We start from the raw sequence: 27,071 nt of genomic DNA on the forward strand, positions 1-27,071 counted from the left end.
TGTGCTGCTGAGCCCACAACCATGGGGGTTCACAGAGCAGCACCCGCAGACCTCGGACCTGGACCTCATTAGCATCCTTTGCCCCAGCACTCCCAGTGTGGACCGGGGCTACCTCTCACTGCAGCAACCCACTTAGGCTTGAAGTGTGACACCAAAGCAGACGTGCAAGGCTTTGGGCTGTGCTTTGAAAGGGAAATGAGAGGCGGGAGGCAATGAGGAGACCTGGTTCCAGCTCGGTTTCACTCTTTATTTGAAGTTTCACATGCCACCAGCGTACATGAAAGTTGCACATTCAGTATTCGACTCACGACTAGAACTAAGGGCCAGATGCGAAAACCAAGTGTCAAACGAGGGCACGGATGGAGGAGCCTGAAGGTACTCGTGACCAGGCTGTGCCAATGGCACCTGAGGCATCAGAGAACCCACTTTTGGTGGGCATCTCCCTTTGCCATGTCCAGGGCGCTGGCTGCGAGCTGGCTCTCCTCTCCCCAAGCAGCACTGTTCCCTTTCAACGAGCAGTTTTGGTACCACCTCCACCAGAACAGAGGGTGTTTGGAGACCGACTGCCCATTGGATGCCTTCCTGCCTTCCCCCTTTTCCATCAACGCCAGGAGTTTTTCCAACGAGAAACAATTCCCACCCGCTGCTTATAGGGAAAGACGACAGGAACAGGGACTCTTACACTGACATCTTCTGTTCAAACAAAGTTTTCTGATAGAAGCCCATTTTCCCCAGCAGCCTTGGGCAGGGAGTTGCAGCTTCTACTTCAAAGGGCCAACTTCAAAACCAAATGCAGTGTCCTAATGGTTTTGTGCTACATTACTTAATTGTCATACAGCTAATTAGCAATGCCTGATTCCCCACTCTCTGTACCTAAGATGAAGCGCACAAAAGAAGGGGGCTACTTGAAAGAATAAATAAACCAAGGCACCAGGCAGCCAGGCTCTGAGAACATTAACATAAAACGTTACACTTTCCCATGTAAAACACTGAAATAACCCCCCCCATCATGATTAAACCTGTATTGATCTGCCTCCCTTCAGATCTCAGGGCTTTGGATCCCTGTGAGGATGGGGGGGGAAGAGGAAGAGGGGGCTTAGCGTGTGCCTGCGTGTCTCACACCAACCCATGCAGCAGAGATCTTTAAGATTCTAATTATTTCCCTATCACCAAGTCACACAGGGATCAATAGATGGCACAAACCGACCCCTTTCCTCCAGTGTTTGGGGAGGGGGGGAAATGAAAGAACCAAGAGAAAGGGGAGGGCGAAAGGAGAGCGTCAGAGGTCAATGCCACAAAACAATACATATTGATGTCTCCATTCATTTCAACCAGCGGAAAGGTCAATGCCTCCCCTGCTTCATGTTTTATGGCTGAAATCCTGCTGCTAACAGCAACAATGTTAGTAGGCAGCCCCCATCCATCCTGTTTTATTCTTACCATTATTTCTAACCAGGTTAGCCATTTTGAAAATTGGGAAGCAGTGGTGGGGAGGAAAAGAGGGGATGCTGCCCTGGAAATTAATGGAAGAGATGGTTTCCATTAGTTTCTGAGCCTGCCTGTCCCCCCACAACCTGTGCTCCAGTTTGCCCCTCGCTGCCCCCTAAAAAATGAGAAGGGCCTGAGGCAACATCCCTTCACTATTAATCATTATTCCCTGTACAACATCCCAATTGGTTTCTATGGAAATGATTCTCCTGCTGGAGTACCCCGGCTGCCTGCGCATCTGATCAGAGAGGCAGGAGAGCCGCAATGAAGATGTGCCTCCGCAGTACCCGACGTGGCTCCCTGCTCCAGGCTCCTGTACCTTTGTCTGGACGCTCTGCTGGGATCAGCCAAGGGGGACTGCACCTCCTTCAAGCACACAAAACAACCCTGCTGCACTGGTTAATTCCCAAAAGGAAAAGCCCCACCTTCCTGTGGCCACAGGGAATACCCCATCCTGAAAAAGGGATGCTGAAATACAGCACCCAGCACCTCACAACGCACAGTCCCATTCCTGTACATCGTCCCAGGACTTGTCATGCCTCTGAACATCAGCAAGAGGAAGCGACAGACCCTGCTCTGTTCCCCTGGGAGCAGGCCTGGGCAGAGGAGGAAGGAGGTAGTCATGCGGATTGAGGAGAGCAGGGTCACTGCCCTGCCACCCATCAGCCTGCATCAGCAGCCCCAGCCCTGCAAGAGGGGAAACTGAGGCCCAGGTCTCACGGTGGGTGTCTGGCTTCCAGCTTGAGGTCCATGACACCGTTCTGCCCTGTCTCCTTCACTCCCATCTCTCCTCTGCCTGCCCAGCCACCTCCTTGACTGCAGTCCAAGCTCTCCTGAGGGGAGAGGCCGTTGCCGCACAGCCCTGTTCCAAACTGAGCAGTGGGTACGCTGCCATTCCTTAAAGGATCCATGAAATCAGCTCTGGAGAACAGTGAGGAGCAATCCTTTAACCTACAGACCTAAGGAACACACCGACACCTCAGCCCCACCAAACTCCCCACACCAAACCCACCGCCGCTCTTCAGGTCTGGCTGCTCCCATCCGGCAGGAACCAAATGCCACTTGGCTGAAGAAGACTTCGGATTTAAGCAGAGCAGGAAACAACAAGTGATTTTCCACACTAACAGCACTTGACCCAGAATCTCCCCCTCCCAACCAAGCGTGGGCACCTCGCTCGTGGGCAAAGCAAAGATTTCTTCTGCATTCCCCAAAGATCAGAGGACTGATTTCGGAGCACAGCGAGGAACAGGCCGGCAGGGAGTGGGAATCCTGCAGAGGCGCTCCCTGGGAGAAGGGCACCTTTTGTAATTGAATTCATCTATTTTAGAGTATGGACAGTGGCATCAGCAGGCTCAGAGGTCACCTCATTAGATGCCTACAGATAGCAGGGAGGGAGATTTCTAAAGAGATGGGGACAGAGACCAGAGGAAAGGAGGGGGAATTTGATATCACTAAGAGCTAGGAACAAACCACCCATCTCTCTGCTCTCCTCTCCTCCTCTAATGCTGCACACCGGAGCCTCAGCGCCGAGTGGGCTCCGAGTCCCATATATTGCTCTGCTCAGAACATATGGTGTGATGTTTAATAGCCCGGCTCTGCCAATTGGGGACTATTAGGGTGGGTTCTTTTCCCAGTGTAAATGTTGCAGAATATAAATTGTAATTAACACCGATGCCAAAATAGCACTTAGAGAAAATAAGCACATTATTAACATCTGGTGAATCCTGCCTCGAGTGCAGAAGCAGCGGAAATCCTCACTCACCAGAAGAGGATTTGCAGGAGAGGTATCGAGCACTGGCCCGGAACTGGGGAGTCGGGGCTGGAAGGAGTTTTTAGCTCTTTAGCATTATTCGTGGTGCTGTCTTTATTACCTGGGGGTGACCTTTCCCAGCCCTGATTATAACCGGTAGCATTTGCATGGGGACTTCTGACCCGCTTGTATGAATACAGATGTCTAAGCATCCTACTCCAGGCAATAGAATAATGGGGTTATAAAACATGCCTGATTGCAAGACGCGAGGCAGATGGGTATCGCTTTGCCAAGCAAAAGACAGAGCTTGTTTCATCAGGTTGCTCCAACCCCCAAGACCAAAGGGTTAACACCAGCATGGAGCAGCACGTGTTTTCTGCATTCCACTGTCCCCCAGCCCAGGTTTCCCAATGGGATAGGAACAGGCAAGCCCCTGGTTCTGCCAAACTCTTGCTGATGCCACAGTATGTGGATGGGAAATCCCTGCTGAGGGTGGGAATGGCTCCTGTAGCATGTACCAGACCTTGAGATTCCTCAAAACAGGTCCCATTAGGCATCAGAGCTCCATACCCTCAGCCTTCCCACTACTCTGCCCCAAGGCTAGAGGCACAAGGAGAGGAAAGCAGCTCTGCTAATGCTCCCAACAAGGAGAAAGCAGCTTTGCAAACACTCACTGCCTATCCCTCACTATTTATTCTAGGAAAGAAACAGAAGCCAGGCAGAGCTGAAGTGGACTGAACTGGACAGAGCAGTGGCTCGTGTTCCTGCCGGAAAGCACATCTGAGTTGCTGAAGAGAGGGAGAAGGAGAGACAAAAGCAGCTGGAGAGGGAGAGAGGGATTCGAAGAGGCAAGTAATATGACAAGAGGTAGAAAGAACGACCTCGTTGGGAGAGAAAACAGCGGCAGGATGCCAAGAGCAGGGCACCAGCTCCTTGCACTCACCAGCACAGTGCCTAACCCGAGGCAGAGTCTCAAACGCTTGCGGGGCTGCGGCCATTCCCAGGAGCACGAGCCAGCTTCACCACCTTGCTACCGGCTGCAAACCAGACACCGCTGTGGCTCCCTGCCCTGAGTGGGGAAGGGAGAGAAGCTCAGCGCAGAGAGCAGCCACATGCAGGGGTTAGTTTTAGCACCGCACAGACTTTGTGCTAGTAGAAGGCTAACTAACATTAACCTGCTTGTGAAGAGCCTAACCTAGCCAAGCACAAGGGTTACTGCAGCCTGGCTCAGGATTTACACCCACAAGACATCACCAGGCGGGTTCACACCTGAGTGATGGGAAAGCAAGGAGAGAAAGTCCTCCAAAGCTGCGAGGGGCATTTTGCTCTCGTATCAATCCCAACAGATCCGGCTTCTTAGGAACCGCTGATGGAAGAACATGGATTGGGAGATGGCATCTTGTGTAGAAAATGCCAACAAGGAGATGGGGACCATCACCTTTGGATGATGCATCTGGGCTTCCCTAGAAAAGCAGCGCTCACTCAGCACATTAGGGGATGTTTAGGTGGAGAAGCTGCTGTAGCCGTTTTGCAGAAGACAGACCCAGTGCGCTACCATAAAATACTCCAGCAGAAGGGAAATCCGAGTGCCACCCAGAAACGTAGCTCCAGGAATTCCTAACTTGGCTTTTGGTACAGCTGTCTGATGCTTTCAAAAGTGCTCAGTAAATAAGGCAATATGAAAGTGATCCAGACCACTACTGGTGCCTGAGGAAGTTCTGTGGAGCAGAGAAGCTGACTGAAATCACACTGTGAAAACACTTCCTAACGTCTCTAAAATTAGCATGAGCTCAAGGCATGGGATCTAAGGAGAGGGCTGAAACACTACATTCCCATCTACACTGCAAGACAGACCGCGTTTAAAATCACATCCAAGCCTCAACTTACTGTAGGCACCATCTACCCCTAGGACATGGATTTCCAAAAGAGCTGAGATCTGCTTCCACCAGATGGATGAAAACAGCATCAGCAAGAACACACCACGGTCGAGGCACTAATGACCTTTAATTTGCCATTCAAAATAAAAAGAGAGTCCTTGTGGCACTTCTCCATCAGAAATAAACCCCTTTCAATAGCTGTGATTGCATGTGTGTGACCACAAATGTGTACTTGGAACATAGAAAAGATGTGATGCACTTCAACTGAGCAACACGGGTTTGTGCCTTTTAGCTGGCTTAGGCTTTCTACTTGGCCAAAAACAGACTGAAGCGAAGAATGATTTCCACCAACACCACACAGCACACTGCTGAAGTACACAGGGGCCCTTTAGGAAATACACCAGGCGACACAGAAAGAGCATCATTAAGTCAGTTTCTCTTACCTTTAACTTCAATAAAATAACAAAACAATTCCTATTAACCGCAAGGAAATACTCATCAGATTCCAGGAGCCTCGGAGACGGGATTTGCAGATGCAAGCAATATCCAATAGATGGTTTCCCCACTGCAAAGGACCGGCTTCTTTTATTTCAGTCTGCAATTGCACCTATTTCAAGTGATTGTACAGCATCCAGGGAGGTGGCCGGGAGCTGAAGGATGGGCAATCGAGGCCAACAAGGAGCGATTTCACCGTGTGCACGCTGACTGTCCTTGCCATGCTGTGAGAGTCACCACCACAAGTTGGGAGGTTCCTCGGCCACTCTGCTTTTAAACAAGGTAATTTCATCCAAGTGCCGCATGGGGACATCTCTGATGACCTCTGTCAAGTCCTCATGAAGCAGAGGGAAAATGACGACGTTTAATGCAGGGCGATCCGCCTGGAAACTAAATCAGACACAGGTTATTAGCTGAGGAGAAAGAGGAATTCTCCAGTGCAAGAGAAGGGGACTGCATGGATACAGATCATGCCGTGGCGAGGGGAAGGGAGGGTCGTTCAGAGGAGGCAGCTGGAAGTCAAGGTCTCCTGTTCTCAATGTGTCAGCAAGGGCTTGCACCCCTTCTCAGCCTGTTGAGCTAACACAACCCCTAACATGGGGAAGGAGGAAGGCGTTTTGGGCAAGGTGCTCACACGTAACCATTTCAACCACCTCCAAACCAGAGGCAAGCTGCAGAGCCATTAAGAAGATCAGGCCAGAGCCGTGCCAGGCATTCCCTGGGGGCTGAGCCTGGGATTATCACTCCAGGCTGGGTTGTTCTGCATGCAGAGTTTATACTCTGCAATTAGAGCATGGGCAGGTTTAGAAAGCTCAGATCTGCAGATAAGCACTGAAGTGTGTGCTCACACACACACACACACACACACATGCACTGCAGCCTCCTTTCTGATCCAAGTTGCAGGAAACCTGTTTTGGCCTCACAGGAATTTGCCCTAACAGAAACACAGGTCACGTAGCCCTGTTTGCCACTTCCATTTTGGGTTCCGCTGTCTTAATCCACAGCCTCAGTCTTTCTGGTCCCCTCTTAGAGAGAGCTGCATTCTCCTCCTGCCCTCCCAGCTCTTCTTGCCGCCACCAACTGGGTCTGCCTTTCAGCAAGCAAGAGGCCCAATACAACAACATGAGAGAGGGTTATAACTACAGAGCAGGGTTATCACTACAGAGCAAAGAGAACAGCAAAACTTAAAGCCATTTATACAAGGTAATAAGAACCATCCAAAAAAAGAAAGCCCATCAGCAAGTCCTCTCCATGATAGCAACCTGGTGAGTAAGAGAACATGGAAGGGAAACAGTATTACTCAGCGTAGCATAACAATGGGTTAGTCTTTTAAAGCTGGGGGGTAAAGGGAAGTTATGCTATGGTTTAAGAGTTACACCCTGAAGATTAAAAAGCCTCGTGACTCTCAGCCCCATGCCACCAAGATGCTTCCTCCAAAGCATGTGACAAGGGCTAGGTCATTCTCACTGTAAAGGAGGCAGAGTCAGAGTGGCAGCATCAGTCCCTGGAGGCTGTACCAAGTTGTGTCGGGTCAAAAGAGAAGTTCACTGCTCACACCAGCTTCTTTTAGACAGATGTGCACTGGGAAGATTCCCAGCTCATCTCCAGCTCTGGAACAGCCAGACTGCTGTCAAACAGAGAGGGGAACAGCTGGAGATTCTGCTCCTGGAAACACACATGGAAATCCCAGGTAGCAATACAGCCAGCTGAAGAAAAGGCCACAAGAGAGTGGCGTTTTGCAGGAGGCAGAATGGATATTCCCATCCACAAACGATTTGGAGTAGAGCTGCCAAAAATGAAGCAGAGAAACTCCCATTCCAAGGCTACTTGCTCAGTCCTGGTAAGTTAAATTAATTTGCCTGAACCTAAGTAGCTGCAGGGATAAGGATTTCCAGCAGCAAAACTACCCGGGGCAATGTAACAGGGTTCTGCATCACAGACCTGCCCTTCATGCCTCAGGGCTGGCAGAAGAGGACACCTCTCCTTGAGGGGATGTGGGGGCTTGTGTAAGAGCTGCAGTTTCTTACTTCCACAGCACTGCCTCCAAGGAATCAACCAGCAAACAAGCGCTGATCTGCAAGGCAGTTGGTAAAGTCTGCAGTGAAATTACATAAAACACAGCAAATGTCTCTTTGATAGTCCCTCCTCTGCCTCAGCTCTTCATGTTTCTTATCCAACACCACAGTCCTGCAGAGAAAATCATGTTAATAGACCAAGTGTACTGAAGTTCAGCTCGGAAGAAACAGTGCAGAGAAACCTCTGCTCCTTTCTTTGGCTATGGACTCTCCCAAATTGGATCTGCGTGCTGCCTTCTCACCATAGACAAAACTGCAGTTTATGAGCAGCCTTTACACGTAGCTATAAAAACGAGCACCTAGACAAGTTTACATGGACAATCTGCCACCAAGATGACTGAAAAACCCCCAGTGCAGTAAATCCACCTTCCAAAGAGACTGGATCGATGGGAGAGGTTTGAATTTGAGCTTTAAAAAGGGAAAAAGAAAAGAAAGCTTTGTAATTTTCTCCCCCCCCCCCCCCCCAACAGGAAACTGTATGTTACAGCAAACCTTGTAAATTCCATACCCAGCAAGTTGACGCCGGCGAATTCTTTCCATGTACAATTTGCGTGATTTAAGGGGAAAAGAAAAAGGAATCAAATGCACATGGTTCCCTATTATTCGAGGCTAAATGTGCGTGCAAAGCCTCTCCTTTAACTGCCTGTTAAAAAACACCCTGGTTTTAACAAGCAGCTGTCACAACGTTAAACTGGGATTAGCAGTTCCCAAAGGCAGCCTCCCTCGGCAATCTCTGCTCCTTTCGTCCTCCCCTGGAAGGCAATTCCTTTCTCGGTACACCTGTCCAGGTGGGCTAGATTAAGTGAGAAGCACTTAGAGCACTAGTTCCAAAGGCCCCAGGCACGGGGAGGAGATAACAAGAAGGGGAAGAGATTGAGTTAATGAGTTGCAGAACAGCTCCTGTAATCTTCTTTCCTCATTCCACACCTGGATGGACTTCAAACTCCATCCACCTCTGCAAGAGCATGGCTTGTAAAATGAAAACCCGAAGGACACAGAAGGATGTTGACCTGGGGAGACAAAAGAGCTGCAGTTTCAGACATGAAGGCCTGGGGTTTTTTTTTCCCCTCCAAGGGAGAAATGCCAAGGACATGCTTGCTTGCTCTCTCCTACAAAACCTCCAGACTAAACTCATCATGATTAATTAGATGAAAGCAAGTTTTCTAGGCAACTGACTAGCAGCCCCTTCAAAACAGAGCCTTTAATCAGAAACAACCACTGGGATAACAAAGAAAAGACACCCCCCAACACGCATATTTTCCAGTGTAGCTTCTAGGCCGGCAGACTCAACACCAAACCAACAGCCACCCAGTGGGAGCTCTTACAAGGATGTGTCTGAAGTGTCTTCATTTGGATGTGGGCAGCTGGTTGGAATCATCCATAGGGCTGGGAAACCAGCAGTGAAGCGCAGCCTGGGTCGCAAATTCCTCTTGGCATCAGCAGAGGTCTCGGCCTCACCCTCCAGTTAGATCATGAGCAGGTTGCATGTGGCTGAAAGGGCTGTAATTTGTCTCCAGAATGATCCCAGAGCAGGTGTGGACTGGACACAATAAGGTGATTTTCAAGTGAACAGCTTGGTAAATAGCCTAACGCTGGGTTCTCAATTACTTCCAAGCAGTGTGGCAGGATCGGATATGTAGGTCAGGGACAAAGTCAAAAAGGAGGAGGAAAAAGTCTAAAGCAAGGCTGCACTTTGATCAGGTTTCCTCGATTTTAGCAAGACAAAAGAGTCACTCCCTGGAATGTGGTTATCTCCTGGCAAACACTCTCAGCATGGTGTCAGACATACCTCTCTAGAGAGGCCAGAGTGTCCCCAGGACTCCATCTGCTGATGGAGCTAAAGGGTATCCCAAAGCCATAGGACAATCTCACCTCTAAGGATGGATTGTGCCCCCCCTGCAACTCTGCAACCCAGAAGACAATGGCTCTGCTGTGTTAGGTGCTGCTCAAACTTACCTTCTCCTACTTGTAAGGAAAGGATAAGGCAATAGTTGGGACTGAAGAATGTTATTTCCCCTTGAGGTTTTCCAGAGAAACCTAAGAAAAGCTCTATGCCAAATGCAGACATTGCAGCATATCCTGCTTCACAAAAGCTGGCAAGCAGGAGTAAGGACACACAAGGTGGTATAATCAAGCACTGGCAACAAAAGCAGCACACACCAGCTAAAACAAGGAACTACAGTGTTATCAAGAGTGGATCAAGGCCAGATTTTTCAACTCCACAATGAGATGAGCTTATAGAAGAGGCTCCAGAGAAGGAGAACAAGGAAGGAAACCAGGGGAGGCTTGATTTTGGGGAAGAGGGCACAGTGGGGACAGAGCAGATGTGGGCTCCTGTTTGCATGACTCTCACAAAAGCAAACCAATCTCTGCTGCAGCCACACACCTTCTCCTGTCTCCATTTAACTTCCCAACAGGCTGGTGATCCACTTCTGGAGAGGCACAAGGTCTCAAGTGAATTCAGACCAGCTCACTTTTCGCCTTGCACACGGCTCTTGCACCTACACGCACAAACCCCCTGGTAATCCTCTGCCAGCACAGCGCACCTCTGTTTTCACTGAAAGACTTACATCTGAAGGTTCAAATCTGTCTTGAAAGCTTGAGCCAGCACACCTGAGCCAGGCCGGAAACTCCCATCCCTGCAGCATGGCACGGTGGAAGGGAGGAAATGCCAGGACAAGCTGGAGCAGCAGACAAGTGGCATGACCCGACAGATAGACATCTTTTCAGGGAAGGATACACACACGCTTACGATTTGTTCCACTGGCCATGCCCTGAACTCATTGCAGGGAACTGCAAAAGCTCTCCTTGCTTAGTGACTGCCAATAGCATAAAATGAAGCTTCTCCAAAGCATCTTCCAGCTGTGCCAAGGAAACTGCAGGTAGAATTCCCCCAGGCCCCTTCCTCCATGAGCAGCAAGGACTCTTGCCCCCCACTTATCCCCCAGAAGGGGTCCAAAGCTTCCACGCACTGACTCTAAAGCAGACCCATTCTTTAGTGCCATTCACACTGTCAGCCCTCCTGGAGGACCAGCACTGAGCAGACATCATTTTCAGACCTTAGAAATGGACCTCAGCAGCTGCTGAGGAAAACTGTTGTGATTCCTCATGGTGCTCTTAGCTCCACACAACAGTCCCTTCATAAAGTGTTTTCCTTTAAGGGTGTCTTCCACCCCCTCATGTCTATGTGGACAAACTGGCCTTCTCCCAGGGCTTGCGATCTCCTTTCACTCCAAATCCCATCACTACAGCCTCCAACCTGACATGAAGGGGTGTAGATGGGTCTCTGGAAGTCATTCACACACAGCACTGCCAACTCTCCCATTACCTTCAATGCAGCATCTTCTGCCACTGCATCGAGTGGCAGGGAAGGAGCAACATAAATCAAACTCATCCCAAGTAAAGGCAAATTCCATCTCTCTACTGTGGTTTCTCTCTTTAAGGCGTGAATGACACCGTCCTGTGAACTGAGGTTTACATCAAACACGCTCACAGACTGAGATTCTTGCAGCAGCTTGCCAGCTGAGCCCTGCATCAGTCAAATGGGACTGGACAATTAGAAAGGGGAGGGAATAAGAACCCAAAGAGCGATGCCAGAGCGCCCAGGACATGTCCTAGGGGAGTGCTCTGCCAGAGCAAGCTGGAAGTTATTTCCTAATCTCTTCCACAAATTAAAAAGCTACTGCACTAACGGCTCAATTAGATTTATTTTACTATGGAAATGCTTTAAAGCTGCAGTTAATGCTTCCGTTCAGCCTTTTACACCCTCATGAAGAGAAAGCATGACAGTACTATTCCAATATTATTTCTCAGCCGAGAGAGAGAGAGAGAGAGGACAATCCTTGAAACCTATTTCATGCACAAACCAATCCATCCACTAAGGAAAGGTTCAGGACTGAATTCCCTTCAAAACACATGAGCCAGCAGTTAGAATAAGCCATTTGGGTCAACCACAGGAATGCATTTAAGAAGGGGGTATGTTAGGACCCCCAAAAGAAGATAGACGAATATGACAAGTTTGGGATGGTCCCACTGTAAAGTATTTAAACCCACTGGCATGTAAAGTATTTGAACCCACCCCTAAACAACACCCCAGATAGAAGGAAAGGTGTCCGGGCCACACCTCGAGCAGTCTGCCCTCACCAAGGAATTCTTGGGTAACACAAGCTGACAAGGATGCAGTTTGTTATTCAGTCTGTGACAGAATGATTCAGGGGTTTCCAAGAGCAGGAAATGAAACAGACAATGAAAGCTGGAAGAGGATGCTAATGATTCACTACACCAGCCTAGCGATACATTAAGTCTTCTGCAATCAGATGCAGGGCCTGAGCCCACAACATGCTTAGGCTAGCGGAGTGGGATTGGCAGCTACCACGCTGGCTCTGGGCTCCAGGAAAGCCAGTGGTATCGAGGGACTTGTTCAAGGTCAGAAAGAAAAGGTGGTGGGGAAGGGATGCAAAACCAGCTCGAAAAATCTCAAAGAAGCCCTAGGTGCTAATAGCAGCTTTCTGCAGTGTCAATACAATTGCAGTCGTCAGGTGGGCAGTGCAGGAAGGACGCTGGAGGACTCTGCTGAATTCAAAGATGATCTTGCACTCACTTACTGCCCTAATATCCCCTTCTCACCCAATCTAACAGTGAAAACGATTACCCAAAAGGGCTTTTCTGAGGCCCACAATGAGAATCCAGGCAAGCAGGGACACTGCAGGGCAACAGCAATAAGGGAGGGGAGAAGGCTTAGCTATGAGGTGAGCAATTCATCTGTGATAGTTCAGTCCTGTGCTAAATGCCAGGGGAGGGACTGCCTCACTCAGCACTTTCCAAATAGTTTCTCCCCCATGCTCCCACCTGGAAGCCCTATTTCTGAATCCCAGGAGGGAGCTTTATCCCTTCAGCGAGCATCATAGCTCTCCAGCGAGCATCATAGCTCTCCCAGCTACACAGGGCCACTGGAATCAGCAGTTTAAGAAAAGGTAAGATCCAGCCAAGAGTTTCATGTTCAAAAAGGATAATAACAAGTAGGGGAAAATTTAGGCAATGCTACAGGAACTTGAATAGTAAAATGTAATTTAGACTGAGACAGCTATTCCTGGAAAGTGGCAGGAGTCCTATTGTGGAAGGCACTTCAAACTAAGCGGTGCTCATGCTTGCCACAGGCAGAAGGAAAGTTTCTCTTAGTCTTGGATCCTCAGAATGGGCAGATTGTCCTAAACCAGTAAAATTCTCTGTGCCTTCCAGCACTGGTTAACCCTCAGTCATCAAATCACAGGATTGTTTAGGTTGGAAAAGCCTTTAAGATCATGGAGTCCAATCATTAACCCAGCACTGCTGAGTCCACCACTAAAGCATGTCCCCAAGCACCACATCTACGTGTCTGTTACATACCTGCAGGGATGGTGCCTCCACCCGCTGCCCTGGGCAGCCTGTTCCAATGCTTGACAACCCTTTAGGTGAAGAAATAGTTCCTGATCTCCAGCCTAACCCTCCCCTGGCACATCTTGAGGCCATCTCCTCTTGTCCTATTGCTTGCTACTTGGGAGAAGAAACCAACACTCGCCTTGCTACAACCTCCTTTCAGACAGTTGTAGAGAGCCATAAGCTCTCCCCTGAGCCTCCTTTTCTCCAGGCTAAACCACTTCAGCCATACCTCATCCCACTTGTGCTCCAGGCCCTTCACCAGCTCCCTTGCCCTTCTCTGGCCCCGCTCCGGTGTCCAGACCTCAGTGTCTCCCTTGTAGTGAGGGGCCCAAAACTGAACACAGGATTCAAGGTGCAGCCTCACCAGTTGCACACTGCCTTTACAAAGCCATCTGCTCGAGGCAGGCAGCCAACGTGGCTTAGAGGGGCAGGGCAGAGAGCCTGAGCCTGGGCTGCCAACTCCCCACTCCAACCCCACAGCACTCAGGGAATGCTGCACCAGGACCCCAGGACCCAGCCAGCCCCAGCCCTTCTCCCAACAGCTCTCAGACCCCAGGAGATGCCAACAGTGCCTTTGGGAGATGTGAGCAGCTGAGCCCAGCTACCCACCACTCCCCAAAGCACACCAGCATCTCTGGCTTCCTGAGCACACTCTCTACCGTGGCTTACCTTGGATTGCATTTCTATAAATGACAACTCACCTCTATGCCTTGACACTTTCCCCCTGTGAATGAAGAATCCCTAATGATGCTCTCAGGGATTTTTTAGGGTTTAGTTGGTTGGGGGCTTTTTGATGGTTGCTTTCTTGATCTTTTCCAAGGTGTTTTTCCTCAAGGTCTTTTCACAGGCTTCTATTGTGTTGGTGGTGTAGAGTCCTTGAAATCATTACAAGGATAGGAGCTACCTAAACACTTAGGCTAAAACTGATCAAATTCTCAAGAAATACACTGGAAAATAAAATCTATCATTGAGGCCAAGGGGATATTTGCCAAAGCATTTCCCAGCCTGTTTGCTGCTGGCAAAGCAACTCCTCCTGCACATTTGTGAAGTGCCTGCTGACCATGCAAGCCTCCAGTCATCCAAATTCCTTGCCCGCAAGATTTCTAGGGCAGAGAAATCCAGGCGTGTAAACACGAATCGTTAGCATGCAACACATGAGTAAGCACTGGGACACCTTCCATAGGTCACAGCTCCATCTATTGACTCCTTCATTAAATAACAGCGTGGAAGCCCTCAGGGAAAGCTGCTGCAAGCAAGTTCCATCCCCTCGGACCGGGCTTTGGCCACAGGGCTCTTTGCAAGCATTCGGAATCCCAGCACAGCACCTCAGCCCTAAAGGGAGAAGCCAAATCTCCCTCTTCTGCAAAGAAACCTCTCCCTACAGCAACAGGCCTTGAAACGACAACAGTGGGTCCTCAAGTAGTGGCGTTCCAGTGTTTCTGGTTAGAAGCACTGCAGCGGTTTTAACAGCAGAGTTATTTAAACAAAGACAACACATGCTTGGAGTTAAGCACTTTGGCACAGTTAAGGTCCAAGCATAAAAGGGAAAACACTGTGTTTGTGAGATCTGCTGCTATCTGGAGTGTGGCAGCAGCTGAGCACCATGTGATAGGGAAAAAAGATGTCATTTTACAGAGAAACCAAGAGCACACCACTGTCACATGCAAAGCTGAGGAAGATCAGGGAGATGGATATAGATCACTCAAGCCCCGTCTCCCACTCTAACCACTAGGCCCTTCTTATGTGCACAGGGTTTCTCCCTGAACCCATAAAGGGGATTACCCCTCCCATTCACACAGAAGAAACAAGAATGAAGAAAAACACTGCAATGATTTATCTGCCCAGAGGGAAACAGTCTTCTCTAAAGCTCAGAGGAGACCTTGCCCTTGCAAGCCTCTTGCTTGTTGATGAGGGCTCCAGATGAGTGCTGTTCTGCTTACTGGTTTCATTGCAAAAGAGGCAGAACTGAATCAGAGGCTTTTAATGACTTAAATATGTAAACTAATTTGTCCCAAAAATCAGCAAACCTCGAGCAGAAAACTGCCCACAAGAAAGCTCGACACCACAGGGCCTGGTTTAGAGCTGTCACAAGACTGACGGACACGAGAACTCTCTTCTCCAGCCAGCAGAACAGTAATACCTAATACTAACCTTATTTTACAGTCAAAGGGAAGAGCTTAAGATCAGGCTTTAAGCCACTGGTGTGATGTAGATTTAATACCCAAGCTCCCATCACCACACCCTGTAACCACACCAGCTTCCAGTACAACTCCACAGCTGGAACCAGTCTGTTCTCCCCAGATCAGTCCCAGATCTGTGACCCAAACCCTCCTGTGCATCCACGTCTGAACAAGGATTGCTCTGCACTAGATGGCATTTTCAAGCCCCTCTCAGCAAACTGCTGGTGCATTCCCAGCCTTAGACCCTTCCAATTCGCATTTCTTCTCTTTTTAGATGCATTTGGAGAATGGGAGTCACTTTGACCCCATCTCCTCGTTCAAAACCAGCAATCACTTGGCTGCTCTGAGCCTAAACAGGACCATCTCAGTCAAGAGACATCCACCTCCATCTAAATAAGGAACTCTAACCCTTAATGAGACCTAAGGAATAGGGATTAATTCCCTTCTCTCAAGAACAGGAGCAAACAAAGACAGGCTCATAGCCTTCCTCACTTTCCCTCCTCTCGCCTCCTCCTTCCCACCTACTCTCCATGCCTTCCCCGCACACGCAGCATCTGCACACATTCCAAACGGGCAAACAACAGCAAAAAGGATAAATCACCTTATTTTATTCTGGGACAAGGATATATAACTTACTGCCCAATAGAGTCTTCCAATTTGAAACCTGGATTAAGAAGACACTAGTGGCATATTCTTAGAGGAAGCCAAGCTGTGTGAATTGGAGCCTTATCCACAGGTTTAAGCTATGAACTAGCTCACACATGGATTTTACTGCACATCTCTTTGCCTTTGGAGTAGCAGACAAATGCAGTCTGGAGAGAGTCAATTCCCGACCCCATCTGAAGGATGAGAATGGGATCACTGGGAAAGCCACGTGGCTAAAGACTCTCTGATGGCTCGTGGAAGACTCCAGGCTTTGCTTACACATCATTTTCTGTATTTCGTTCCTTCCATTTTATTGCTAGAGACACTTGCATGAGAAGGGGATCTTTGTTGCTTAGGAGAGCATCTGCTCCCACCGCTTATCCTCCTCCTGAAGTCATAATCTTACGTGACATCAAAATCGTTTCCAGAGCCACCCATTACAATGTCACAGAGGATTATGACTTCAGGTGTGGAATCTGCACTGGGAGCAGATGCTCTCTTCAGAGGGAAAAAGACGAAAAAAAACCCTCAAAACCTCCTGTTTTCATGCAAATGTCTCTATTAATAAAACACAAAAGAAGAAAAATAATATGACAGAACTGTTGCTAAATATAAAAATAGTTCTTAACGTCTCCACAAGGCATCAGCTGCTCTTTGGAATGCTCCCAGGGCTTAAATTATGAAGAGGTACAGAATGCAGTGACAATCTGTCCACCACAGAGAAAAAGAGGGAGAAAAAGGCCCGCAGAACAGTGTATTTCTGCTCAGGAAGTGGACATTAAGATTTGTGGCACCTCAGAGGGGAGCACAAGCGAAAGGCTGGGGCCTGTGGATCTGTGGTTCCTTCCAAGGATCCCCCAAAGCACAACTGAAATCAACCAAGGAACGTTTTGACAGCGAAAACCAAACTCAGCCCCTGCCCTATCGCAAGGAATTTACTGAGATGTTTCCAACAATCCCCATCCCAGAAGGACACGGAGGCTTTTAGAGGCAGTAACAAACGATCGCGTGTGCAGTTTGCTAGGTAGCTAATATAGTCATAGGCTCTTCTGGATTTGATCCGTGGAAACAAGCCAAATGTAATAAGTCACTTGGAAGCAGGAGGAAGGCTGGGGGGGGGGGGGGGGGGGGAGAAGGAGGAGCAGCCTTTAGGATGCAGTCATAATGCTGTGTGATTTGAAATTTGTATGAGAGCTTAACAGGGCCCAGCAGCAGTAGGTGACAAAGAAAACAGAGGGAAGGCGGAGAAAAAAGCCTTCCAGGAGGAGGAAAAAAGGAACTCATCCTAATGGGAAGTGCGTTGCACGGGCAATATTTTGTAAGATGACTGCCACTATGAGGAGCTTTCACAATGCCAAGCGTAATTAAAAGCTCTCTTTTCAAATGCAGCTCACGGCTCACACACAAACGTTCCCCCACCACGTGAGCCTCAGAACACTGCAAGGGGCCATGCAAAAATGCATTTAAGAACTGCCAAAGGTGCAAAGGGAGTTTGTACCACTTCTTCCCCCCCTCCCCAAGAAAAACCCTTCACAACAACCCTTTAAAGGCTTTGAATTGCGCTGCCAGGGGACTGTCAGTAAGCGACATTTACAAGTGGTTAGAGGCCAGAGAATTATCTTAGTCACTTGTGGGAAAGGAGGAAAGCTTCAAGGTCAGAGCTCTTCAGTACTTAAAACGTCGGCAGATGTTTTGTTTACCCAAAAAGGTGTCATTTGATTTGTAAAGGTTCACATCCAGAACCTCAGCTGCAAAGAAGAGGGGTGGGAATGGAATCAAAAATTCATATAATACCTTCAAATCCTTCACTGATTCACTCTTATTAAAGTAAGAGGCAAGTTCATGTGCCAAGTGGTTACACAGTACCTATTAGCTTCTTGGAACAAGCGCTCCAAGCCATATAAACCTTGGCAAGCAAAGGCAATGGGAGATAAATCTTCACCAGCTCCAGAAATCCCACCCCAACCTCTTTCCGCACTTACCTCCGGACAAGAGATTGCTGGAGACTTCTGCAAACGGTAAGAGATTCTCCCATAAACATGTGGCACATGATGACCTCGAGGCAGTTGGCCATGAATGACATCACTGCGTCAGACTGCAGAGTCCCACTCCGGGAGACGATGCAAAGCCGCTGGAGAGAGGAGCAGTGACTCAGTGCCTGGAAGAACTGGGCACCCGCACAGAAGTAAGGCTGTTCCAGCCTGCAGGAATAAACAACAACAAGTCAATGGGTAATTCAGGCTTAGGGCTGCTTGTAGACTAGAGGGGAGAGAGCACATTCACGGGGGGGCTGGCAAATGTAGGGCAATCCGCGTCCCCCAGAGCCTGTTTCACTTACACACACAATAACCTAGTAGTGCTCGTGCCAGTGCTATGGCATAACAAACCCGACACTGCAAGCTCAGACTTCTTGCTTGCTGGTTAGTCTTGAATAATGCGTGCTAAAGGACAAGAACACAAACAGGTAGAAAGGTCCTAAACTGCAGAATTCCAAGAGTAACCCTGGTTCTGCAAGTTTTCCACAAAGCATGTCGGGTAAGATGCTAGGTCTGAGCAGCAGATCCATTCTGGTCGTAGGATGAGGCTGGCTTTTGCTACCTGACATCCACCAAGCAGCTGATGTGGATTTAGGGACTTACTGCTCCAGTGCACCAACACTGATCAAACTGGTCATCTCTTCAGTTTACTGCCTAGGGAGAAACAGGCACGAAAAATTCCCAATGCACACAATGTCATGCAGAATTTGGGCCTCTGAGCCAATGAGTGACCACAACCAGCGCTCCATGGTCAGAGGATGGCAAAGGATCAAAGCTACTGCTCTTCTACAGTAAGAATAACCATCATCAAGTCAACCTTTATGTTAAACACTTGGCCCAGAGAAGAGACAAGCTCCTGTATCATGGCCATCACAACCTTATGTCACAGCCCAGAGGACAACGAAAGGACATGGTGAAACCACAGCTGACCAACAAGGGGTCTGTGCTTGAACTAGCAGCGTAATTGGATGATGCCCTCACAGAATCCAGTCTGCAGAGCTGATGACACCAGAAGAGGACTTCTGCTTAGTGCAGATTTACTACAGGCCCTCGGAGCACTAGGGAATCCCAGTCACTGGGTCAGCAAGGCCAAGAGCTCTGAGAAGGTTAATCCATTAGGTGATAACAAGATGCTGGTCCCAGCCTGAACTGGATAATCTCTGCATAGGCTGTTGTAGTATGCAGGGGTATCTCAGCAACTTAATCCTGTTAGTTGATATATTCTGGTTTAGAGTCTCAACCTGTGAGCTAGCATTACCTGATGAGATCCTAACGGATTGTGAACCCTTTGGGTAATAACATCACTTCAGCCACTTCAAGTTTTCAACAGCGTTATTTGTTCCATCATAAAGTTAGGACAAAGAACACAGAATCTCTTGTAACCTCCCTGCAGGTTTCTGGGTTATCTCTGGGATGTGCCCGCCATGCTTGCAATACTGCCTTTCACTCGCTAGATGACAATGTTGCTTTGGAATAGCCCCTTAAATTAGTTTCTCAGCCTGGAAAATGGGGAGGGCAAAAAGAGTAGAAGCAGCAGAGAATGAGTCAAATGAAAAGGAAGGACGACATTATCAGGAGGAAGTGCTAAACATTAAAATCCTCTTAAACCTATATAAAACCTCAGACTTTACTCAGGAAAGAACAATGACAGCTTACATGGAAACGCCTGGATGTTACAAGGGAACACCCTTGCTGGTCTTTTATTCAAGGCTCTGTGCTGCCTCCCATCTTTGTCGCTCTTGGCCTCCATTTCAAAGTCTCTGGGAACTGCAGGGTTTAGACTGGATGAAGCAACACTGCACACCCAAACCTCCTTCCCCAGATCTTAGTTCTTCCATGGCCATTTAGTGTCCTGAAGGTTAAAGAGACATTCACCTGACCCAAACCTTTAAGCAACTGAATTTCCATCTCTTGAATGAGAGACCAACACACCCCCTGCTTGTTATAAATGGAAAGTGATGGAAAATGAAACACCTCCTGAGGTGTTTTAGCCACCCTGGCTCCCTTCACTATTGTAACGGATCAGGGACACATACACAAACACCAGCTTCATCTGATGAGCAATGATTTTAGTCACCCCAGCTTTGTAATCACAGGAGTGACTTTGCTGTTACTACTGTTATTTTAGACCCATTTGTGAACAGAGGATGACAACAGGACTGACAGGTCTAGCGGTTTCACCAACGGGAGCTTTAGGCGAAAAAAGAAGGAAGAAACATATTCCTAATGCAGTAACATTTGTGTTCATACACACTGGTGCAAGGAAGCCATGGCAGTTCACGCATGTTTTGTCTGTGAAGCTCCCTTCTGCACCCTTTAGGAGCAGATCCTTAGTGAGATCCTTCAAATCCTACCAGGAGAGGAACACCAAGAGGATAAACCCTAGGTCTGGAATGTTTTCGATACATTATTGAGTAATAAAAACCAAAGAGGAAAGATTTTAACACAAACCAAGGGAAAAAAATATCTTGTTGGGAAACCTAAGGAGAACTCTACATTATCTAGACACTGGAGGAGACTCAATGCATGTTTACACAAGTCAGCAAAGGCATGTGGTATTTAACCTAGCCCTGACAGGCTGCTAGCTCCCAAATATGCAGCATCCACTCTTCCTTATCTAAAAGGAAGGCAGTTGCAGCACAGAGACTTTTTTTGCTCTTAAAACTCTGGTTAAAGGGCGTATCCTCAACCCTCAAGGACAGCATATGATGCTTTCATGTCCTCCACAAATCAGGAAGGAAAACACCCATTTTTCAAGCCACTGCAGCTCCTTCTGACCAGAACAGGAACACTCAGCAGTTCTAACAAACCAGGCAGTACGTATCTGGAGATCCACAACCGAAATGGACATGTTCAACGGCAGCCCCTCACCTGAGATCTCTCAAACACTTGCAGTGTTTCAGCATGTCCATGAGAGCAGACATATAGACCACTTTGCCCATCATGCCCAAGTTGGCCAAGGAAAGAGTCCGCAAATGCTGGCACTGCAATCCAATGTGAATAAGCCCAGAGCCAGTGAGGATATTTGGCAGTTGTGCTAAGGTGAGGCTCTGCAAGTAAGTCAACTGGCTAATGGCAGCCACCTCTGAATCCCCGACACTTTGTGCCCGGACACAAGGAGGCAAGGAGTTCCTAATTGCCGGCTCATTGCGAGGCATGGCAGAGGAAAAACTGGACCCAATGATTTCCAAGGTTTCCAAATACCGGAGGCTTCCCATCAGAGCCCAGAATACGGAGGACTCAATCTTCTGACTTGCCTGGTCCGCTAAGTTCCTCGGGTATGTCTGTATCCCAATCCGAACTTTCCTTCCAAACGTTTGGGGCACCAAATTAGACACTGTGGGAGGCTTTTCCACATTTGCAGCAACATCTGTGATGGAGCAAACCGGCAGTGCTAATGACAGCAGGTGCTTTAGCCTGGACAGAAGCTGGCACAAGTGATTGCCTATGCTTTCTGAGCTGTGATGGTGAGCTGCTGACAGGTTGAGGTGTCTCAGGTTGCAGCAAGACACCACCAGGCTTTCCAGAATGCTACTGTCAATGTCATCTTCTGCTTTTCGGAACAAGGACTCTGGAGCCAGACAGTGAACGCAGCCACTGAGATTCAAACTGGTCAAGCTTTTAAGATCCTTCCCACCATTAATAACTCTCTGGATGAGGTGGCCACCAGATAAGGTGCATCTGCTAAAGCTGAAGTAGAAAGGGTTGTTGAACTTCAAGTGTTGCAGGAGCCCAGAGCCATTAATCCAGGCTTTGGGCAATTGTAAAGCATCCAGACGCACATTTCGAGCCATAGAGTCCAGGAGGTTTTTAGTGGCTCCCGTCTCTGCAAAGCTACCGGGAGCAGAAATCAGGAAGGCGTGAAGGTTCTCAGGTGTCCGATCACTCAGCACCGCCAAGTACAGCCTCACCACCTCCTGGTTAACGTAGCCAGGAGCCAGCCTGGCATAGAAGACCCGCAGGTTCTGGTAATGGGGCACATTGCTCTCACCTACCATTAGCTGGCCAGAGAGCATAAAGCCTTCCCGTGAGCGATCCAGGATCTCAAAGTAAAGCAGCAGTTTCTCCAGGCTGGTGCAGCACGGGACGACACCATACGACGGCGTGTAAAGGGTTTGCTTCAGTTCCGAGACACGGCTCAGGGTGGCCTTACACTCACTGCTTAGCTGGCTGGCATCAAAACCCGGGTTGACGTCTATGGCCAGGGAGTGCAGGTGCTGGAGTGTGGAGAGCATCTTGGAGAGGCGGAGGGAGGTGATGTGGCACCCAGATAAGTTCAGTTTCACCAGGTTCTTGCATCGCGTTACGTGATCAATAGTGGAGCTTGGCAGCCAATAGCACCCAGCCATGTTCAGCTGGTAAATCTCCTTTCCGATATCCCTCATCAGTTGCTTCACTTTGTCTTTGTTTACCTGTACTCAAACAAAACCATATTCAATGAGATACAGAATCACAGAATGGTCAGGGTTAGAAAGGACCTTAAGATCATCCAGTTCCAACCCCCCTGCCATGGGCAGGGACATCTCACACTAAACCATGGCACCCAAGGCTCTGTCCAGCCTGGCCCTGAACACCGCCAGGGATGGAGCATTCACAACCTCCCTGGGCAACCCATTCCAGTGCCTCACCACCCTTACAGTAAAGAACTTCCTCCTTATATCCAATCTAAACTTTCACTGTTTCAGTTTTAACCCATTACCCCTTGTCCTATCACTACAGTCCCTAAGGAAGAGTCCCTCCCCAGCATCCCTATAGCCCCCCTTCAGATACTGGAAGGCTGCTACGAGGTCTCCACGCAGCCTTCTCTTCTCCAGGCTGAACAGCCCCAACTCTCTCAGCCTGTCTCCATACAGGAGGTGCTCCAGTCCCCTGATCATCCTCATGGCCTCCTCTGGACTTGTTCCAACAGCTTCATGTCCTTTTTATGCTGAGGACACCAGAACTGCACACAATGCTCCAAGTGAGGTCTCACGAGAGCAGAGCAGAGGGGCAGGATCACCTCCTTGGAGCTGCTGGTCACGCTCCTTTTGATGCAGCCCAGGATACAGCTGGCTTTCTGGGCTGCGAGCGCACACTGAAGCCGGCTCATGTTCATTTTCTCATCGACCAACACCCCTAAGTCCTTCTCCACAGGGCTGCTCTGAATCTCTTCTCTATATACATGGCAATGGTGTGCACTGACCCAGTTTCCCATGTGAAGATAGGGATAAGAGTAGTTAGCACTTAAGATTATGTGGCTCATCCAAGTTTTGGGACTCTAGCAGCGTCTAAGAATCATTGTACTGCTGGTAGCTGGCTCAGCCTGCCATGCTTTGGGCTCTTGAGATTACACTTCCTTCAGCTTCTTAGTCTGTGCATTTCTGCATTACTGTGAGGCCAAATCTGTTCAGCAGCTGATAGAGGACTGGAAAACCATCTCCCTTTTCTAACAGCAAAGCTATTTCAGCAGAAATAGCCATCTATGGCAACTCAAATTGAAAGAAGAACGTTTCCATTCTCCTTCATCCAGCTTCCTCTTTCGGAAATGACTAAGAGAGGCTTCCCCTCGCCTGCACTTGGTGATACACTCCTTATAAAATGTATCGCCCTTCATTCCCAAGCCCTGTTCCTGGTATAATACATATGCCATTTCTGATTTATCTTCATAGCTAAGAGAAGCAGCAAGCCGCTCTCCCCACCTTATAGTCTTTCTGAAGTAAAACCGTATGGGTTAGGCTCTTGTCAAGGCAAAGCGTTGCAAGTTTCCTGCAGGTTCTCCTGACGTTCAGGACAAGGTCAGTGCAAGGGACGTAGCTGAGGATGTGCAAAAGGATCTCATCTGAGAACTCCATCAGGTTGACACCATTACTCTCCTCCTCGCTCTCCCCACTTGCAATCTCCTGTGGGAGCAAGAAAAAAAGGAAGGAAAAGAGAAAAATAAAAGCTATTAGCTCAGAAACCTCAGCAAAGCTTGTGAGAAAACACACCCCCAGTCACATATGGATATATTAAGTGAGACAAAACAGAAAGGGCAGAATCTTCAACTCCTTCCATGTGCATGGTGAAGCCAAGAGCTTTCCCTTAGAAGACATTATGGAAGTGGTGCAAAGCTTCACATAAAGCCACGGTACCTTCACTCGCTCTTTTGCTGCTTTAAAATGAGGAAAAAACACATTTACATTCATTCCACTTTTGCCACTTCCTTTGCAACTGGAAAAGCGACTGTCCCCGATTCCTTTCTAAATATAACACAGCAGTCTCTTCCTACATCATTCCTCCAAGTACCATCCATTTCAATAACCTTAAGAGCCATAAAACCATATATATATACACACATACAAAACTGCAATCCAGCATCAGATCACCCATAGCTCCTCTGCTGACACCTTAGCCATACAAAGCCACACATCTGGTCTCCGAAGGGGACACGAGAGCCCCTCTGCTCCTCCATACACCCCATGCCCCTTTCCCTCAACACCGGGGTGGCCAAGAGGCATCCCAACAAGCAGCACCCCAAACCCATCACCCCTTGAGGAGGTGATGGGTTGCTCACTGCCTTGTGCCGTGATGACAGCAGTTCTGGGGGCATTTGGGACTTAACTAAAGCAATAAATGGAATTAAAGCACAAAGCAGCATTAACGCTTCCCTTAACGGGAAGGGGGGGATGTGGGCCCACCTCACAGCCCCCCTAAAACACCCTCAGAGGCACCCAACGGAGGGGGATAACGGGAACCCGTCCCTAGCCCCGTTAGGAACCGGCTTCCCGGGGCCTCCCCGCGCCGCCGGGGCCTCCCCACGCCGCCGGGGCCGGGCCTGGGCCCAACGGGGAGACAGGAGCAGGCGGCACCTCCGGGCCCCACCGCCGCCATCTCAGCCGCTCATCGGCTCCATCCCCGCCGCCATCCCTCAGCCCCAGCCCCGGGGAGGACGAGTCCCGGTTCACGGCCCTCTGGGAGGCGAAGGGGGAAGCGGAGGGCAAGGCGCGCTGCACCACCGCGGCTCACCTCTTCGGAGCGGAACATGGCGGCGGCCGCACGGTCCCGCCGCTGCCTCTGCCTGCCCCCGGCACCGCTCAAAGCGGCCGCGTCCCGGCCTGGCTCCCCGCCGGCCCGGCCGCCGCACGGCTCTTCCGGCGCTGCCATGACCCAGCATCCGGGGCGCGCCTGCCCCGCGCCGCCATCTTGAGTGTGGAAGGGGAAGGAGGGAGGTGCCAGCTGCTGTTGGGCGCCATTTTGAGAGCGGCGGCGGCGGGAGCGGCGGGGCCGTGTCGGGGTTCGGTTGTGCTGTCCCCTCCGCTCCGGTGTCTCTGAGGGCGCTGTGTGGAAGCGAAACCCGGGCTGCAGCCGGCTGGCTCCCTCCCCTCCGGCCGGAGGCCACTGGTGCTCATCGGGGATGGCAGCCCCGGCTCACCCCGCGGGGCCCTCAGTCGGCTCCCGCAGTGTGAATGCCCGCTGTGGGGAGCCGCGGGTACTGCAGAGGCAGAGGGAGCCCCGCTGCGTTCGCACCCCGGTTTTCCATGGAGATTAAGAGTATCTGGGAGAAGAATCCTCTCCTGGATCATGCTGTGGGTGGGAAGGAGCCGGGGCATGGCAGACCGGACACCCATGGGCACTGCATGGATTGGTGCTAACAAAGGGGCTGCGGGTACCGCCTTTTCCTCACAAGAAAAGCCTAAATACAACCCTGGCTTCATATTCACGGGTCATGCCTTCAAGGACCATCAGTCAGGGTTCCAACCCGGTTACATGTGGTACCTTTGGCACCCCTGATGCACAAAGTTGCCATGCAGAAGTCACCCAGGGCTGCTGTGAGCACACCCGGCAATCACCAAGGGTGTTTGCTCCCCATCCCACGGCTCAAGTACAGACAGGACCGGAGCGCTGGAATTTCCAGTTACGTGCGTGCTTCAGGAATCCTCTTCGTAGAGAATGTGCTTTAAAGATGACCCGCCGTGGGAGATGAATGGGGTGCTGCTTTTCTGTACGAGTGATGGTTGCCATTTAAGGCTGCGAATTAGAGGAAGGATAGATTGGGGGGTTCTGCTTAGAAACAGCAGGTTTTGATTGCCTGTTTTGCCTGTGGGAAGGCTCTGGTGTTGAAGAGGAAACCCCTTTTAGCCCTTGGATGAAGGGGAGCCTCAACGACAATTTGTACCTGCTTTGTTTGTCATGTGTTCCACTCCATAATGACAAGTCAAGACCAACTTGTCTGACGTTTAGGAAGACACCAAGCTACCATATTCGCAGTCATCAGAGGGACCAGGGTGGAGGAGACCTGCATTTCCAATGCAAATGGTACCTAAAATCATCAGCAAGGCCCATAAGCACAGTAAAAGCCCTGCCCAGAGAGCCAGATCTGGCTGCGTTAGGGGCAGCCATGGGGCATAAATGGACCAGCAGTACTTGGCAACCCTGAATAGGACCTGAGAACAGAGATAGGTGTAAGAAGCTCCTGAGGAGAGCCCAAGCTCGGAGCAGTTTGTAAGAGGAGCAGCACTTGGGCTCATGACCCATCAGTGTGGTGGTGTCGATAAGACGTGGAGGTTGAACACAAGGCAGGCAGGGCATCAGATGGGCAGTAAAGGAGGAATTAAATCAACACCAAACTGTGGCACTTCTCTTGATGGTCGCTGGGAGGTGAATGAATGGTGAGAGAAGAAACCCTTCCTGCTACACCATGCTTCAGGAACACTTCTCAGTGTGGGTACCCAGGAAGATGGGTTCAGTTAGTCCCAAAAAGGCAGGTCCATTCCATGCTGTCCCATTCCAGGAGGGCAAACAAACAAACGCTACCAGCAAGATGTTTTGCTCTAAGACAAAATCTCTCCTGTTCAAGGCCAAAATGAGCTGGGGGTTTTGTGTTTTTCACTCTGGAAAGTCTTGGGTAATTTCTCTCCTCTGATTCTTAAGACTGACACATCCTGGACGTCTCATCTTGTCAGCATGACTAAAGCCCAGCTGGACCACAGCGGCCAGAGCACTTGGTATGCTTGGGTGAACTGCTAGCTCCACTGCTCTAAGTGATTTTCAATACTTGATATGGTTTAATACCCTAAGGCCTGCTAAAGTAGATTAGAGATGGGTATAACACAAGTCAGAGGAGGCTCCAGGACAGCAATCCTTCTGCA

The 27,071-nt window shown here is 49.5% G+C and overlaps 1 protein-coding gene across 3 annotated transcripts; it reads right to left on the reverse strand.

Annotated features, from left to right (window-relative positions):
• Positions 1-221: 221 nt before the first annotated feature.
• FBXL18 (F-box and leucine rich repeat protein 18) lies at positions 222-25,172 on the reverse strand. 3 transcript variants are annotated; one of them, XR_009746980.1, is made up of 6 exons: positions 24,949-25,172; positions 23,643-23,843; positions 20,836-22,376; positions 17,911-18,129; positions 5,559-6,000; positions 222-4,307 (listed from the first exon to the last, which is right to left on the reverse strand). XR_009746980.1 is itself a non-coding variant. In XM_061473902.1 (5 exons), exons 1-5 carry the CDS (start codon positions 25,084-25,086, stop codon positions 5,844-5,846), a joined length of 2,256 nt encoding a protein of 751 aa, XP_061329886.1. In that variant the 5' UTR covers positions 25,087-25,172; the 3' UTR covers positions 222-5,843. The 3 variants fall into 3 exon arrangements, 2 of the variants coding, with proteins under 2 accessions (XP_061329886.1, XP_061329887.1); XM_061473902.1 differs by having other exon boundaries at positions 222-6,000; XM_061473903.1 differs by lacking the exon at positions 24,949-25,172 and adding an exon at positions 24,621-24,728 and having other exon boundaries at positions 222-6,000.
• Positions 25,173-27,071: the final 1,899 nt, after the last annotated feature.

Source organism: Pezoporus flaviventris, unplaced genomic scaffold, assembly GCF_033815535.1.
Source record: "Pezoporus flaviventris isolate CSIRO_AGI_PZ_B2104156 unplaced genomic scaffold, CSIRO_AGI_Pfla_v1 ptg000078l, whole genome shotgun sequence".
In the NCBI taxonomy this organism is placed as follows: domain Eukaryota; kingdom Metazoa; phylum Chordata; class Aves; order Psittaciformes; family Psittacidae; genus Pezoporus; species Pezoporus flaviventris.

Bases quoted from the DNA above. Each gene is read 5' to 3' on its own strand.
- FBXL18 (XM_061473902.1), bottom strand. From the start codon at position 25,086: ATGGCAGCGCCGGAAGAGCCGTGCGGCGGCCGGGCCGGCGGGGAGCCA. The intron at 23,844-24,948 runs GTGAGCCGCGGT...TTGCTCCCACAG, and splicing joins CCATGTTCCGCTCCGAAGAG to GAGATTGCAAGTGGGGAGAG. The intron at 22,377-23,642 runs GTGGGGAGAGCG...GTTTGAGTACAG, and splicing joins TACTTCAGAAAGACTATAAG to GTAAACAAAGACAAAGTGAA.